This window comes from Hyaena hyaena, unplaced genomic scaffold (genome assembly GCF_003009895.1).
Source record: "Hyaena hyaena isolate Hyena2069 unplaced genomic scaffold, ASM300989v1 scaffold_10, whole genome shotgun sequence".
Lineage (NCBI taxonomy): Eukaryota > Metazoa > Chordata > Mammalia > Carnivora > Hyaenidae > Hyaena > Hyaena hyaena.
Genome location: NW_024080642.1, coordinates 6,808,630 through 6,826,377, shown reverse-complemented (window position 1 = coordinate 6,826,377; position 17,748 = coordinate 6,808,630). Strand labels below are relative to the sequence as shown.

The 17,748-nt window shown below is 44.9% G+C and overlaps 1 protein-coding gene across 1 annotated transcript in view; it reads left to right on the top strand.

Moving 5' to 3' along the window:
- SMYD4 (SET and MYND domain containing 4) overlaps positions 1-16,066 on the top strand; it is a 43,220-nt gene extending 27,154 nt beyond the window's left edge. The window contains exons 6-11 of the mRNA XM_039254184.1: positions 9,668-9,850; positions 10,753-10,916; positions 12,823-12,955; positions 13,782-13,898; positions 14,090-14,213; positions 15,342-16,066. Coding sequence (XP_039110115.1) covers positions 9,668-9,850; positions 10,753-10,916; positions 12,823-12,955; positions 13,782-13,898; positions 14,090-14,213; positions 15,342-15,537 — 917 coding nt within the window. The 3' untranslated portion in view covers positions 15,538-16,066. The remainder of the gene's footprint in view (positions 1-9,667; positions 9,851-10,752; positions 10,917-12,822; positions 12,956-13,781; positions 13,899-14,089; positions 14,214-15,341) is intronic.
- Positions 16,067-17,748: the final 1,682 nt, after the last annotated feature.

Sequence of the window (17,748 nt, the reverse complement as noted above, 5' to 3'; positions counted from 1 at the left end):
AAGTTAGAGATAAAGGAAGTTTCCAATAGGATTTTCAAATGTTAAAGGAAATTTACAGAATCCTGGAGGTCTGGCTTTTCTCATGCTAAGGTTGCTTTTTGCCTGTAGCAACGCATTACCATTCAGCTGTTGTGGGCTCCCGGAGGATTGTCCTCCTCAGCCTGTCTCACCATTTGTCAATGGGCTGTAAGGAAATGTAATTTTATCTACATTTCTCTTGCCTTTGTTCTCCTTATCTCACGGCTCAGCAAACTTTCCTAGAAAGGGGCAAATAATAAATACTTTAGGCTTTGCAGGCCATAAGGTGTCTTTTGCAACCACACAGCTCTGTCATTGCAGCGCCAAAGCAGCAGTTGACAAGGCACATATGAATGAGTGTGGCCAGGTCCAATAAAACTTTATAATGGACTCTGAAATTTGAATTCCTTATGTTTCACAACATGAGCATTATTCTTTTCATTTTTTTCCAGTCACTTAAAAAGGTGAAGACAGTTCTCAGAGCACAGTCTGTATAAAAGCAAGCAGCAGGCAGCCTATGGCCCCTAGGTCATAGTTACAGACTCGTGATATAAACAGATCTGACAAATGTAATTAAGAAATTTATTTAGAAGAAAAAAAAAGGCTGGGGGGCGCCTGGGTAGCTCAGTCAGTTAAGCACCCAGTTCATGGCATGATCTCACAGTTCCTGAGTTTGAGCCCAGCATCAAGCTCTGTGCTGACAGCTCAGAGCCTGGAGCCTGCTTTGGATTCTGTCTCTCTCTCTCTCTGCCCTTCCCCTGCTTGCATTCTCTCTCTCTCTCTCTCTCTCAAAAATAAATAAACTTTTAGAAAAAATTTTTAAGAAAATTTTTAAAAAGCCCACAAAATTAGGAACAATGAATATAGCCAATAATATAAATTATTTTTTAAATTTTAAGCAAATATTTAATATAGTTTTAGACTATTAAATTTGAAAACGTTAAGTAGAAAACTTTGTAGGGTTGCCTGGGTAGTCTCTAACTCTTGATCTCAGCTCAGGTCTTGATCTCACTGTTGTGATTTCAAGCCCCACATTGGGCTCTGCATTTGGTGTGAAGCCTATTTAGAAAAAAAAAAAGGAAGAAAGAAAACTTTGTAAAAACTATAAATTGTCTCAATTTTCTCAGGAGGAGAACACTTCAAAAGTCCAGTGATTGTGTAAGAAATTGAAAAATATTATCAAAATATTTCCATAAAAACAAGCCAGACCTACTCTTTTCCGTATAAATATTAAAAAAATTTTAAGGACCATATTTAGGCCACTTTTTTTTTTTTTTTAATTTTAGAGAGAGAGTGCATGCACAGTCTGGGGAGGAGCGGCGGGAGTGAGACAGACAGACAGACAGATAAGGAATCTTAAGCAGGCTCCACACTCAGCGCTGAGCCCAGGAGGGAACTAGATCCCACCCCACTGGGATCATGACCTGAGCCAAAATCAAGAGTGGAATACTCAGCCTACTGAGCCAGCCAGTCACCCCTGACCCCATTTTTTTAAATAAAGAAAGCAAACAAACTATCTTTCAAGGAACAGATCATTTCTATGCACTAGAAGTGTTCCAGGGCATGGGGAAATCTGTAACCCTTTCCCACTCATTTTACAAAGCCAAGAATAAAAACTATAGACTAGTCACACTTGTGAGTATAGCTGTTGGAACCCTGAAAAAAACCACCACCGTATCACATCCAGCAGTTTATTGAAGGAATACTACTCTAAGACCGAGTAGGCTTTCTTCCAGAAACGCAATGATATTTTAATTTGGAGGGATTGTGTCAATTCAGAGACAGGCCATATTCCTAGGTGGAAAGACTGAAAACTAAAAATGGCAGTTCCCCCACATTTCCCAAATCAGTGTAATGCAATTGCACACCAAATTACAATTGGATTTTTCCCGGAATTTGACAGTGATTCTGAAGCTCATCTTGAATAAGTGGTGAGAATGGCCTTTTTGTAAGAGTACTGAACCCTTTTCCTCTGTCGTGAGCAAGCGAGGGTGGCACTGGGGTGAGGCCCTCCCTTCCTGCAGCCAGAGCACCGCGCTGCATCCTGCGGTGCCCGCTCTGCACTCGCCTGCCGGGGACCTCGGTCTCTGAGCTGCCTGCATTTCCCGGCCCTCAGCCTGGACGGCCTGGTGGTGCTCAGGGGGGCTGATGTCCACGCCCCCATTAAAGCGGAGGGTGCACTTGTCCTTTGAGAAGTACGGCTGATGGACCCGCCCCAGACGCTGGCGTTGTAGCTGCAGGAGGTCCTACCTGGCCACCAGTGCTCCCCATTCGAGAAGCAGGAGGTGGAAGCAAAGAAGGAAGAGTCACAGGAGACTGGGGGCACCTGGGTGGCTCAGCTAAGTGTTAAGTGTCTGACTTCGGCTCAGGTTCAGATCCTTCGTCCCCATCCCCGTCCCTCCCCTGCTCATTCCCTCTCTCTTTCTCTCAAAAATAAATAAGCATTTTTTTAAAAAGGAAAAAGAGGAGTCTGATGATGATGTGGTAGTCGGTCTTTATTGACTAAACCTCTCTGCAACCTATTTGATAAAAAGGTGAACTCTTACAAGGAATAGTACATACGTACACACAGACAGACAGACATACCATCAGATTTCATATCAGCATTAAGCTACAGTAATTAAAGACACTGTGGTACTGATATGATAGCCCCCCTAAAAGTATTAAATTCTTTCTCCAAACCATTAAGTTTAAATAGTAAAACATTAAACCATAAACTATCTCAGAAAAGGAAAGTGAACACTTATACGGTCTTGGGGTGAGAGGAGCTTTTTAAAGCATCTGATATCCAGTTTTGATAATTAAAAGATAGCTAGGTTTATCCTAAATACCAAGTATCAAAAACACTGTAACCAATAAAGAAGATAGAGACTGTAGGTGGAAGAGGTCCTTGAGGGATGAAACTACGGGACTGGAGGCAACAGACCTGAGTTTCCATTTATTCCACTGCTTCTAACTGCTAACTCTCCATATGAACTTAAGTCATGTAACCTCTCTGTGTCTCAGCCTTTGTTTTTAATTCCTGTGTAGTTAGCATACAGTGCTGTATTTGTCTCAAGTGTACCCCAGAGTGATTCAACGAGTGTATACCTTACTCAGTGCCCATAAAGACAAGTGCACCCTAATCCCCATCCCGTTTCCCCCATCCACCCCCCACCTCCCCTCTGGTAACCATCAGTTCTGTATAGTTAACAGTTGGTATCTTGGTTTGTCTCTTTTTTTCTTTGTTCATTTGGTTTGTTTCTTTTGCTTTTTTTTTTCATCTTTTTTTAAAAGTTTATTTTGAGAGGGAGTACAAGCAGGGGAGGGCTGGAGAGAGAGGAAGAGAGAGAGCATCCCGAGCAGACTCTGCACTGACAGCAAGGAGCCCAATGTGGGGCTCAAACCCACAAACCTTAGCCAAAACCAAGAGTTGAATGCTTAACTGCCCAGGCGCCCCTCACTTGTTCTGTTTCTTAAATTCCACATCTGACTGAAATCATACATTTGTCTTTCTCTGACTGGCTTATTTCGCTTAGCATTACACTCTCTAGCTCCATCTATATTGTTGGAAATGGCAAGATATCATTCTTTTTTATGGCTGAATAATATTCCATTGTGTGTATATATATGTGTATATATATATATATATACACACACATTGTGTATATGTGTATATATACGTATATATACACATTGTGTATATATGTGTATGCGTGTGTATATATATATATATATACACACACGCATACACATATATATATACACTTCTTTATCATTCATTCATCTATCGATAGACACTTGGGCTGCTTCCGTAGTTTGGCTATTGTAAATAACGTTGCAGTAAACATAGGGGTGCATATATCCCTTCGATTTAGTGTTTTCTTTTTTTAAAAAACTTTTTAAAACTCTTTTAAAAAGTTTATTAATTTATTTTGAGAGACAGAGAATGGGGTAGGGGTAGAAAGATGGAGAGAGAGAGAATCCCAAGCTGACTCCTCATGTCAGCGCAGAGCCTGATGTGGGACTCAATCCCACGAACCATGAGATCATAACCTGAGCTGAGATCAGGAGTCGACACTTAACCACCTGAGCCACCCAGACTCCCCCGAATTGGTGCTTTCATATTCCTTGGGTAGTGCAATTACTGGATCGTAGGGTAGTTCTATTTTTAACTTTTTGAGGAACCTCCCAACTGTCTTGCACAGTGGCTGCACTACTTTGCATTTCCCTCAACAGTGCATGAGGATTCCTTTTCCTCCACAACCTCACCAACACTCCTTGAGTGTTCCTTGAGTTTTTTATTTTAGCCATTGTGGCAGGTGTAAGGTTTGATTAACATTTCCCTGATGACGAGTGATGTTGAGCATCCTTTCTTGTGTCTGTTGGCCTTCCATATGTCTTCTTTAAAGAAATCTTGATTCTTCTGCCTATTTTTTACTTGGATTATTTGTGTTTGGGGTATATCCGTTCTTTATATATTTTGGATACTAACCCTTATCAGATCTGCCCTTTGCAGATATCTTCTGCCATTCAGTGGGTTGCCTTTTGGTTTTGTTGGTTGTCTTCTTTTGCTGTGCAAAAGCCTTTTATTTTGATGTAGTCCCAGTAGTTTATTTTTGCTTTTGTTTCCCTTGCCTCAGGAGACATATCTAGAAAGATGTTGCTACCACCAGTGTCAGAGAAATTTCACCCAGTATTCTTTTGTTGTTTTTTTTTTAATGTTTATTTACTTTTGAAAGAGAGAGAACACAAGCAGGGGAGAGACAAAGAGAGACAGGAACCTTGAGATCATGACCTGACCAAAGTCAGATGCTCAACCGACTAAGCCATCCAGGCGCCCCTCACTCAGTATTCTTACATGAATAATGAGACGACTGGATGAACCTCCAGGCCCCTGGGGAGGACTGTTTACAAAGATGACCCAACAACTTTGCCCATCCCTGTATGTTTGCGCCTTTGCCACTTGATCCTGCTTTTTCAACAATCAAGAAGTAGAGTCTGTTTCCTGTGCCCTTGAATCTGGGCCAGCCCTCTAACTTACTTTGACGCAGGGAATGCAGTAGAAGTGACATTATGTGACTTTGGAGTCTAAGCATTAAGAGGCCTTGGTGGCCGCGTAAACAAGCCCAGGCTAGCCTTCTTGAGGGTGAAAGACTATGTGCCAGATGAATGCAGTCATGTGAGTAATCCGGGGCAAGACCAGGAAAATATGTTCAGCGAAACTCTGGGCAAAGTTGCTGGCACACAGCATTACAAGCAAATGAAATCGTTGTTATTTTAACAGGAAATCACGCCCGGGGCGGGGGGAGGGGACATAAACAAAACTAAAATGTGCATGACAAAATGAGAGACCATTTTAGCAACTGTGCAAATCTTAAATCTTTAAAAATCAGTCTTTAAAATGATGCATAGTGGTGGGGCGCCTGAGTGGCTCAGTCAGTTAAGCGTCCGACTCTGTTTTAGCTCAGATCATGATTTCACGGTTCGTGAGGTTGAGCCCTGAGCCAGGCTCTGCACTGACAGGAGCCTGCTAGAAATTCTGTCTCTCTCTGCCCCTCCCCTATTTGCATGTGCACTCCCTTTCTCTCTCAAAAATAAATAACATTTTTAAAATAAATAGGGGCGCCTGGGTGGCTGTGTCAGTTGAGCGTCCAACTTCGGCTCAGGTCATGATCTCGCGGTTTGTGGGTTCGAGCCCTGCATCGGGGTGGGGTCTGTGCTAACCGCTCAAAGCCTGGAATCTGCTTCGAATTCTGTGTCTCCCTCTCTCTCTGACCCTCCCCTGCTCATCTGCCTCTCTCTCTCTCTCTCTCTCTCTCTCTCTCAGAAATAAATAAAACATTTAAAAAAATTTTTTAATAAAATAAACATAAAAAATAAATTAAATATGCAGAGTGGTGAAAATGTAAAACTGGATTGTGATAATGGTTGCACAATTTCTTTATTTTTTATTTTAAAAAAATTTTTTACATTTTTTTATTTTTGAGAGAGAGAGTGAGACAGAGCGTGAGTGGGAAGGAGCAGAGAGAGAGGGAGACACAGAATCAGAAGCAGGCTCCAGGCTCTGAGCAAGCGTTCAGCACAGAGCCTGCCAACACGGGGCTTGAACCCACAAACCTTGAGATCATGACCTGAGCCAAAGTCGGACACTTAACCTACTGAGCTACCCAGGTGCCCCCCCCACAACTTCTTTAAATTTCCATTTAAAATTTATTGAATTAGCACACTTAAAATAGGTAAATTTTATGGTAGATGAATTATATCTCAATAAAGCTGCTAAAAAAACATACATAAGCAAGTACTTTATCAAAGTAGCACTAAACATGGTCATATCTCTCTTATAATTAAAACTGGATACCATTTTTTCCCTATCAGATTGGCAAAGTTGCTTTGTTGGGTTTTGGGTGGTTTTTTGTTTCTTTGTTTGAAATGTAGTATGGATTTTAGGTTAGAGTATAAAGCAATGGCCATGATATGTTAAGTGGAAAGAAGTAACTGAAAAATCGCTATGTGTACATGTGGCCAATGACACAAAAACTTTAATGCATAGGACTTGGAAACATCTCTGCCTGATAGCCTTTAGATGGCTTATTTTCTCTACAGTTTCCACTTTGTAATTTCTTTCTGACTACCATGGATTCCTTTTGTAATGTTAATTAGTTTTCTAAATAACAGAAATAATTCAAACAATGGGAACTTTTTTAATATAGGCATTTTTTTAAGCTTTTATTTATTTTGAGAGACAGAGCGAATGCAAGCGGGGGAGGGGCAGAGAGTGAGGAGGCATCCGAAGCACTGTCAGCGCAGAGCCGCAGAGCCGGAGGAGACCGGAGACAAAATCAAGAGTCAGACACTTAACCGACTGAGCCCCCCCAGGGGCACCATCTGAACATTTGTAAGACACTTGATACATATTGGGAACTTGGCCTCCAGGAAAGTTGTACTGGCCCACAATGATGTTCACTTTCATTTTTGAACCCAATCTGATCTTGTTTTTAGTCTGCTCATATTTCTAATCTTGTTATATCCCTTTTTATTATTTCTTTGGGGTTCTGACACCTCTGTTTAGTGTTCTTGTTGAATTTCATTAGCAGCTCTTTCATTTGTAGCACAGAGGATTAAAGTGTTAACGAGGATAGACTTTGACCAAAACCTATGAAAAAAGTATGTTATTTTCTTTGGATTAATCCTATTTAATCAAAGTTCATCAGAAACCTCTCGTTGGTGCTTATCTTAAGGCATGCTGGCCACAGATGGTATTCTAGACCCTGATATGTGTGTTTCTATCTCGGTGGGAATGGCAGATTCGAGATGTATCTGGATTCGTCACAAGGCTCAATGAGTTCCATGCAGGTTCAGATTAATTCACTGCCCTTTGCTTTCACTCTTCAGCAACCGAGGAAACCGCCTTCAGTTTTGGTCCTTGATTATTTGTGTGTTATACACACAAATTTCTTGTGTTACAAATACCTACCAGCATAGGTATATTCTGGAAGTATTCTGAATAAGTCTTTCTTTCTGTAGTTGAACCCCATTGTGAGTGCACTAGAGATAGTACTAAAGTACAAGTGTACCATAGGTAAAAGAATCACTGCCTCGTTTGTTTTCGTTTTCTGCACAAATGTCACATACTAAATTTGGTTGATAAGGTACATATATATTCTCACTTTCCATTATCTCTGCTAGCAGATGACTAATGCAAAATATTGGATAATTTTTTTAAATCAATACTTCATTTTTAGAAATAATTAGAGACAGACTCAACTCTGACATAAATATTCACCCCACTCAGTTCCTGGACTTACTTATGTTGGAGGATCATCTATAAATAATTCACGAAGCTGCCATTACTCACCGTATTGTGATAATTTCTTCTGGGAAAATTTTAGCAACTGTGCTAATACTGCCTGCCAGTTATCAGTAGTTGGGAATGCAAGTCAACTTTTAATTATGCAGAGGCTGATTATTCAGACGACAAACTGTTCATGCCCTGTACTGCTCCTTCCTGCTGCCTACCCTTTAGCATTTTTGCTGCTCATTAGCACGTAGACCAGAAGGTAAGCATTGGCCAGGGGGAAAAGGAGGAGAAACTAAAATCTGCTAAATACTGAAGACAAGCTCTGATGAAAGATTTCAATACAATTTGTAGAACTGGTGACTAAAATTGAGTCATTTGGATTCCCCGCGAATTTTATTTACTTGTTCTATTCTCTACCTCCATAGCAACAGATAATAGGATTGTCTGCAAAGAGACCACATTATCCCTATATTTAACATTTTCCTTTCTAGAACGTTTTCACATGATGGTTCATGATATTTTCTTTATTCACTACATTTGCACCTCTACTACTTCATTTCTTCGGTGACTGGTGTGTTGGGATTCCTGGCATACACAGTGACACAAGTAGCTGGTGGCTTTTCAGCTTTCCAGAAAACCGAAGGTTTCCCTTGAAGTACCAGGATCGTTCATATTTCAGCCAGTTTTGTTGGAAATACGATTTCCTCATGCTTACATCAAGGCCACTGAACACAGTCTAACCTTTCTGGAGGCCCAGGGTTCCCTGTCTTGTGCACGCCTAATCCCGAGCTGTCCGTGGCTATTACAAAACCCATGCAGGTGTGCCGTCAGTCTAGAAACGTCTGGTTAAGGGAAGTGTTGCTCTGGTAGTAAAACTTGAACGGTACTAGTGTTTTTGTTTGCCCTCGGGCTGTTATTCTTATATAAGTCTCCTGCTTCCCTCTCCTGTCTGTCACCTGTCTTTTTTGCCGTTGTCAGAAAACCTGCCTTTTATTAGTTCTCTGTTTCTGGGCCACTGTGGGCCGAGAAGCTGAATAACTAAGGCAGCTGTAACTGTGGCTAAAATAAGAGCAAATAGGACCGCAGGAGAGCAGAAAGCACTCATCTAGGAATATCAGTCGGGAGCTTTGGTGCAGAAATAGCCTCACCGCTTATAGGCCTTTTCCTTCCTTCCTAATTTTCAATCATGTAGTTAAATTGCTGGCTAATTGTGTTTCCAAGGAGAGATCGTTTGCGACTTGTGACTGTCTTGAATTAGAGCTTTTCCAGAGAGGGGTTTTTTTTTGTTTTGTTTTGTTTTTAGTGACTGATTTCCCATCAAGTTGGGACAGAGGGCAGAATGAACAGGTAAGCGTAAGGAATATGATTTTTTAAAATATATTATCAGCCTGTGTGGTTTGGGATAGTAACCAAGAGATTTGTTCTATTAACTAACCAGGGACCAGTTAAACAAAAGTGGCTTCGACGGTAAAAGTCTTACGGAAATCACCTCAGCAGGCTCTCTGGCTTCTGTGTCCTGGTGAACATTATGAAACCGTCCACCCACAAGGCTCCCAGCTGATAATTCCTTTTTTATCCTTTTTTTTTTTTTTAACTAAGTTCTAATCTTTGGATTTTCTGGTACTGAGACGTGGCGGCTGGGTTCCAGGATTCGGTGGACTTTTCATGTGCTCGTTTGCTTTGCTTCCTGAGGACAAGAGTTTGCTGTGCGTGAGTCACATCCCGTCTGATGGGTATAGGATCCAGCTGCGGGGCTGTGACTCCCACGGGGCGTCAGGCCCGCTTGCCCAGCTCATCTTCTGAGGAAGCGATGGTGAGGCCAAGACTAATGTCCTGACACGTTTTCCCTTTTTCCCTCTGCACTTTCAGGATCTGAAGAAAACAGCGTGACCAACAGCAGGCAGGTCCGCCTTGCCACGGGCCTCTTCCCTGTCGTCAGCCTCCTGAACCATTCCTGCAGCCCCAACACCAGCGTGTCCTTCGTCAGCACCGTCGCCACCGTTCGGGCATCACAGCAGATTAGAAGAGGCGAAGAGATTCTTCACTGCTATGGTGAGCCCACCCTGCCTCCCCACTGTCCACACTGCTCTGGCGGGAAAGCACAGGGTGAGTCAGAATGAGCAGACCAGAGGACAGGTGAAGGTGGTGTATGCGTGAGCCAGGAAAAAAAGGCCTCCTGACCTCCTTCCTTGGCCCTGTTGTGTCTAAACTATCACATATCTCACTGCTTAATCCCATGAACTTCCTCTGCCAAAAATAGGCTCAGAATAACGCTTTGGGTTTTTTTCCTTTCCATCTTTCCAACTTGGAAGCTTATTTCTTTTCTTCTTTTTTTTTTTAAATTAAAATTTGTTTAACATTTATTTATTTTTGAGAGACAGAGAGCCAGTGGGGGTGGGGCAGAGAGAGAGGGAGACACAGAATCTAAAGCAGGCTCCAGACTCCGAGCTGTCAGCACAGAGCCCGATGCAGGGCTCAAACCCACAAACTGTGAGATCATGGCCTGAGCCGAAGTCAGACGCTTAACCGTCTGAGCCACCCAAGCGCTCCAGAAGCTTATTTCTATATCTAGTTCCACAAGTGTTTGAGTAAAAGGCACTTGTCACAGGGTGAATGACTGACCAGACGGTCTGCTGAGCTGAAGTTGGGGTTTTTTTAACTTTTTTTTTTATTTTAAAGTTTATTCATTTATTTTGAGAGAACAAGAGAGAGTACAAGCAGGAAAGGGGCAGGGAGAGGGAGAGACAGAATCCCAAGCAGGCTCCGTGCTGCAGTCAGTGCAGAGCCCAATGTGGGGCTCGAACTCACAAACCCATGAAATCATGACCTGAGTCGAGACCAAGAATCAGATGCTTAACCGACTGAGCCACCCAGACTCCCCTAAGCTGAAGTTTTTTAAGTAGTGCTTGACTCCCTCTTGCCTTAAACATTGCCCCAGTGCACTCTCTCTGCAGGGCCTCACCGGAGCAGGATGGGTGCTGCTGAAAGGCGACAGAAGCTGAGATCTCAGTATTTCTTTGACTGCAGCTGCCCCGCTTGTCGGGATGAGGAGCACTCGGCCGCCGCGGGGCCCCGGTGGGAGGCATTCTGCTGTACGCACTGCGGGGCGCTCCTGCAGGTGAATCTCTCTTTGCCCTTCTCGCCTCTACTTTTCCTGGAGGTCGGTCCTCCAGCCCAGAGGCATAAATCTTCAGGAGAGGCCGGGGAAGGCTGACAGCAACAGCCTCTTCCCCTTCAGCCCCTCTTCCCCGCACACTGGTCACCCTCCAGTGGAACCCCAGGAAAGGTTGGATTTAGTCATCTGTCTCTTGCAAATAACAGATAATCCCACCTAAACTGGTGTGAGGGAGACGGAAGGGGGTAGAAAAAAGACTGGGAATGTGTTTGCTCAAGTAAATCACGCAAAGGGCCCTGGACGGGAGTACTTCAGATAACCGGATCCGGGGCTCAGATTATGTCATCAAGACCCAGTTTCTCTCTCTCCCTCCCTCAGCTCCACTTTCCCAGTGAGCCCGATCCTTGGACACACTTCCCTCCGGGGGTGGTGGCGAGATAGCTGCCAGCAGCTCCAGCCTCTGTCCTCCTGGCCCCGGGGGCTAGGACACGTGCTCCTCTAACAGGAGCATGGGCCCGAACTGTGCTGCGTTTCATTGGCCTGATACCTGCGGCTGGTGGAAAATCAGAGTCACACACTTTTCCTCCAGCCCTTTGGCCCAGAGGAATGGGCTGGATCGGAGCCACATGCCCACCCCCTTAGCCCTGAGTGTGGGAGGGCAGGAGAGGGTCCTCAGGAGGAGTCCCGGTGCTCTTGCCAAATGAGGTGTACATACTGGCATTTAGGTTTTTTAATTTTTTTAAAAAAACTTTTTAATATTTATCTTTGAGAGAGAGAGACAGAGCACAAGCAGGGGAAGAATGGCAGAGACAAAGGGAGACAGAATCCGAAGTAGGCTCTAGGCTCCTAGCTGCCAGCACAGAGCCAGCCACGAGGCTTGAACTTATGAACCGCGAGATCATGACCTGAGCTGAAGTCGGACGGTTAACCGACTGAGCCACCCAGGGGCCCCGATACTGGCATTTAAAAACTAGCAAATGTTCACCTCAGAGATTTCCTCCACTGCCAGAGGATACAGTATTCTTGTGGGAACCATACGTGTAAGGTAGAGCTGGTTGTGCTGGAAAGCTGAAGTTACAAACTCAAGGTCAAATGCAGGGAGGCCTTGCCTGGCACCTCTTTTTTATGGCTTTTGCTTTTTTAAAATTGAAGTATAGTTGACACACAACGTCACATTAATTTCAGGTACACAACAAAGTAATTCAGCAACTCTGTACTCTTTTTATTTTATTTTTTTAATTTGAAAAAGAGAGAGAATCAGGTAGAGGGGCAGAGGGAGAGAGGGAGAATCCCAAGCAGCCTCCATACTCATCATGGAGCCCAGTGCAGGGCTTGATCCATCCCATGACCCTGAGACCTGGGAACATGACCTGAGCCAAAAACAAGAGTCAGATGTTCAACTGACTAAGCCACTCAGGCACCCCCTTTTTTGAAAACATTGGCTTCATGCCCAGCACTGAGCCCCACATGGGGCTTGAACTCACAGCTCTGTGATCAAGACCTCTGCTGAGATCAAGAGTTGGATGCTTAACCGATGAGCCACCCAGACGCCCCCAACAACTCTGTACTCTGAGAGATTTTCATAATCACCGAAAATATGTCTGTCATCCAAAGTTCTGACCCCAAAGAGAGACAAGAAAGGAGTATAATAGAGATGGAAAGAAACCGTGAACCGTACCAGTTTAATTTGGGTTCCAGGAATTAAATCTCAGGATGGGATCAGCCACTGCTTTCATTAGAGTCACTGCTGTCACACGAACTCGAGTCCAGCTTCGATCATGGTGTATTATCGCTGGCGTCTCTTTGCCCCGTCTGGTCAGAAGCTGTGGAGCGACCCTACCGTGTGAGGCACATGCAGTGTTGCTAAGCAGCTCCGGCACGGGAATAAAGACAAACCCAACTTCCGCAGGGAGACTACGTACTGACTTGTGGCAGCACGTCCTGTACGGAATCCGTCAGCAGGGGTCACCTCGTCTCCCGGTTACAGGACCTTCAGCAGCAGGTTGGGATGGCCCAGAAGCTTCTCAGAAATGGTAAACCAGGTGAGACTGGCTCCCTGCTTTGGTCCTCCAGCCCCTTCCTTTTTATTCATTCTGAGATCACCTTGGTCTCAGGGATACTCAGCGATGATGGAAGTACATTTAATTATCCCCATGCCAGCCACAAGATGGCTATGCAGGCCAATGAGACCAGACCCCAACCAGCTGAATTCGTGTGGTGTCCTTGAAAAGGGCCAGGTGATTTAAGCTGTTGTTTTCCTGTGCATCAGAGAGCTAAGTTAAAGTACCCCATGATGACTATAGGGTTCTCTCTGACACCCATGATCTCTGTGCATATCCAGAGGTTCAGTGGATTTATTTTTAATTCCAGGGCCTAATGACCTGAGATTCTGCGCTCTCCTCAGAGCCTCACCCCTTGTAGAGAGCAGTGGAGCATGTGTCCAATGGGTGGGAGTGTCCCGCTTTCTCAAGAGAGACGTTGTGGAATTTCCACATCACCCTTGCAAACCCTGCCTTTGAACTTAATATCATAGGAATTTATTTACCATACTTTGTGAAGGCTGATGGCTGACTTTTAACCTAGATTTCAGTGTCGAGAGACGACATGATCATGAGTGGAATCTAGGCAACTGAAGTTGGAAATGCAGAGTAAATGGGAAGAGGCCTCACCCAGCACCTGTTTCCATTAAAAGAGAAAACTCAAGAGAACAACAGCTTTCCTGGAACAAATGTTGTGGGTGGGTCACAACCCAAGGAGACAGAGTGGAGTTTCCACATTCAGCCCAGCCGACGTGGGATTTAAGAGCTGGGCTCCATTTCTAGTACTGGGTTTGTGTGGTAACGAGGCCACTTTCCTCTGCACTGATAGAGCGAGCCATTCAGCTGCTGTCAGGGTGCCGGCGTGATGCCAAGAGCTTCCTGTCGGGAGAGCACAGTCTGGTGGGACAAATGGAGGACGGCCTGGCACAGGCCTATGCTGCCTCAGGTACGACACGTGCCTCCGTTCTCTGCTCCGAGGAGCAGGTGTGCCCTGCGTGTTTGGTCATGACCCTAGCCTACCTCTTAGTCCTTCAGCGAAAGCTGTTCTCCTTCCTCCTGAGCTTCCCCCACCCTGAAAACGTTCATCCACAGTCTCCTGTGGCTCTCTCCTGGAACGAGATTTTGGTTTCTTTGCAGGGGACTGGCAAAAGTCAGCTGCCCATCTACAGAAGAGTCTCCAAGTGGTTGAGGTCCAGCACGGCCCGTCCAGTGTTGAAATGGGCCATGAGCTCTTCAAACTGGCCCAACTCTTTTTCAACGGGTAAGTCTTTCTCTTGTTTCCTGACACTTTCCAGGCCACCCCCTGTCTCTTACTTACTAGGCTCTTCTGTGCTTTCCCTTTTTTTTTGTGGTGCTTTTAAGCATGTTGAAACTCCTTCATTTCCCCTTTAGGAGAGATCTTTTCCTTCTGTTTTGCTGACAAACTTGAAGCTTTAGAACCTCCTTCTGAGAGATACGGGGAAGGCTTTTAGCTCTGACAGCAGATTCCTAAGGAGAAGTTGCCAAACGGCCCCACCACCCACACTCGGCCGCTCTTCTCAGTCCTCGGGTTCCTCACGCCTCCCTCGCTGCCCTCATTCTCGCAACTTCAAAGCCAGGAGCTCTTCCTCCCCTCTATCCTGTGCCTCTTAAATCAGCTGTTCTCAGCCAGGAGTAATTTTGTCCCCAGGAGATATGTGACAATGTCTGGAGACAGTTGGTTCTCATGATCCAGGGTAGAGACCAGAGATGCTGTTACCACAGCTAAGAATTATCCGGTCCAAAATGTCAGTAGTGTCAATGTTGAGAAACCCTGCTTTGGAGTATAACGGAGGGAACAGTAGTGTTGATGTCATCTACCGGAGGTCACTGGGAGAGCCTATTTCTCGATGGAATACTGACTTCCAGCCTTGATAAAGGCTGCACTGGGCACTGGGCGCTGCACTGTACGTTGCCATCAGTGAACACTGGCTGAGGCGGGGTTTGAAGCGTGATCCTAAGATGATGAATGGTTTGTGGACCTGATACCCAAGACACAGAGGTTGCCCATTTGGTCAGAGAGAGAGAGAGAGAGAGCAGGGCCGCAGAGGCAGGTCAGGGATGGACTTGGTTACCTGCAGACGAAGGCTCCTGAGTAAACCATGACAGAAACACCAGATTAACACTTTGAGATTTGCCCGTTTCTCAGGACCTTGGACTCTTTATGCTTTTTCTTATAACTTTGTTTTCGATCTCTGCCTTGCCATGTGTGTTCATGAAAGTCACCAACCCTTCTGGACTGTAAGATCCTTAAGGACACATCGATCTTCTGTAACTTTGTATTCTTCACAGGGTGCGAGCAGACCCTTGATTAATGAATGTTTGGTTGGTTGAATGGGTGGATTCACTCCTTTTACCTACCGCTGTTCAGGTTTGCAATACCAGAGGCGCTGAACACAATACGGAAGGCAGAAGAGGTGCTGATGGTGCACTTTGGCCCTTGGAACGACGAGATCCAGGAGCTACAAAAGATGAAATCTTGCTTATTGGACTTGCCACCCATCCCTGGGGGGCCTTCCATGCAGGATCCCAAGGTTTTCTTCCAACAGTTAACTACTCTCCCGTAAAAACTCCCAGTTCCCAGAAAAGACGCAAAACCAGTGTCTGGAGAGCCTAAGCCCTTTAAAAGGATTTTAGCTCGTCTGCAGGCATCTGGAAGTTAGCCTGGGGTTTTGGCTAGACTCCACCTCACTAAATGATGATCTGTTTCCCTGGAACATTCCTATGGTTTCTAGGAGTAATGAAATGTTATGTACCACTTCAGTGGGAACTTCAGCCCTTAGGAGTTGGTCGTCGTATTGTAATTGAAAAATAATTATAAAGCAAGAAATCACCAAGGCTCCTTACCTCTAGAGATGCCATTTCACTTCTGACATCTAGCTTTCTTGATCCTTTGTTAAAACGGGGGCAGTGTAAGTTGTGACTAGAGAAGTAAGTATGGGGCCACTCTTGTTGAGCAGTTTTCTTCCCGAAATGGCAGCTCTAAACCAGACGATCTACCAGTTTTCCGTCCTTGTTATCTGTCTGCGTCTCCTTCTATACTCAAGGCAGACTCACTGGCCAAACACTAATAAAATGAAGCTTATAGTGGTGACACGTGTGCCTCTGTTCTCAGTTCCGTTTACTAGCAAGCCTGAAGAGAGACTCCTTTCTACCAGACCTCCCCAAGCTGGCAAACACAGACTGCATGCGCACGGAGACATTGGGGTGGCGGGGAGAGCTTCAGATGGTGCTGAGGGTGCAGGCATTGCTGCTTGTGGTTTCAGACTTGAAAGCATTGCTGCTTGTGGTTTCAGACTTGAAAGACAAAGGGTAGGGATGACGGGACTTTTCTACCTGGATGTGTAGTAATAGTCTAGATTCCAGCCTGGTCAGAAAGCTAGGCGACTCTGTTTCCGAACCCTGGTCGCTCTGTCACCGTCGGTGACCAAGTGGTTCCTATGAGTTGGTGGAAAAGAATGTCAGGTCCACACTGCTTTGGGAGCGTGCCCACCCTGGCCGTGCCCCAGAAGTGCCCACTGCTTGCCTCAGCATTATAATCAGGGAACAGATAGCCCCAAAGACGTCTGGCAGTAGCTTTTCAGGAAGCTGAGTGTTTAAATTTTTTTTTTTTTAATTTTGTTCAGTGTTTATTTATTTTCGAGGGAGAGAGAGACAGAGCATGAGCGGGCAAGGGGCAGAGAGAGGGAAACACAGAATCCGAATCAGGCTTCAGGCTCCGAGCTAGCCGTCAGCACAGAGCCCCACACGGGGCTGGAACCCACGAACCGTTAGATTGTGACCTGAGCCGAATTTGGATACTTAACCAACTGAGCCACCCAGGCGCCCCAGGAAGCTGAGTGTTTATAACACAGTTTACGTTCAAATGCTTGAATGAAGGTCGGGCAGAATCACACTTATCCTTCTTTCTACTGATTCACTGTGGCAAGGCAGTGGCCAGTTGGGTTTTTTGTTGTTGTTGTTGTTTGTTTCATAGAGATAAATTTTTCTTCTGGAAAATTTAGTCCTGAGGACAGTTCTATATTCTGTTCCAAATACTTGGCATGTTTCAGGTTCCTAAAAAACAGGTCCTGTTATACTTTGTAAAACAGGCATTCTCCCTTGAAAAGAATATGTTTAAAAGTTATCAGGTCCCATTTAGGCGTACTTGGGAGCTCTCTGTAAATGCTTTATGAAATATTTCCTGAAGTTACAAGTGGCCTGCCTGATCCGTCCCTGTCTTACCGTATATTGTCAGGGGACACTAGCTAGACCGGGGACAATCTGCTTGCATTAAAACCTAAAGTTTGGCTTATTTAAGAGCATGCCCCACTGCTTAAGGGCTCAGAAGACACCCTCTGGGGAGTATCAGTAGTCCTAGTACGCAAATACCCCCTGGCAGAGACTCAGGCCCTGCATTATATAGTGCAGATGACCATGACTTTCAGGCCGACTGGGGGGCCTCAGTCGGTTACACGTCCTACTTCATTTCGGGTCATGATCTCACAGTTCGTGGCTTCAAGCCCTGCATTGGGCTCTGTGCTGACAGCTTGGAACCCGGAGCCTGCTTCAGAATTCTCTGTCTCCCTCTCTCTGCCCCTCCCCTGCTCGCACTCTGTCTCTCTTTCTCTCTCAAAAGTAAATATTTAAAAAATATTTTTTTAGAAGATAGTGACTTTCTGCAGAGTTTAGACAGACCCAGGCTATAGCTGTAGGATCAGCAAATTACCAAAGGGCTCTTTATCTTAATATTAAACTTAACATAGCTCAAATTAGGAGGAGGAAGAGGGCATCAAAAG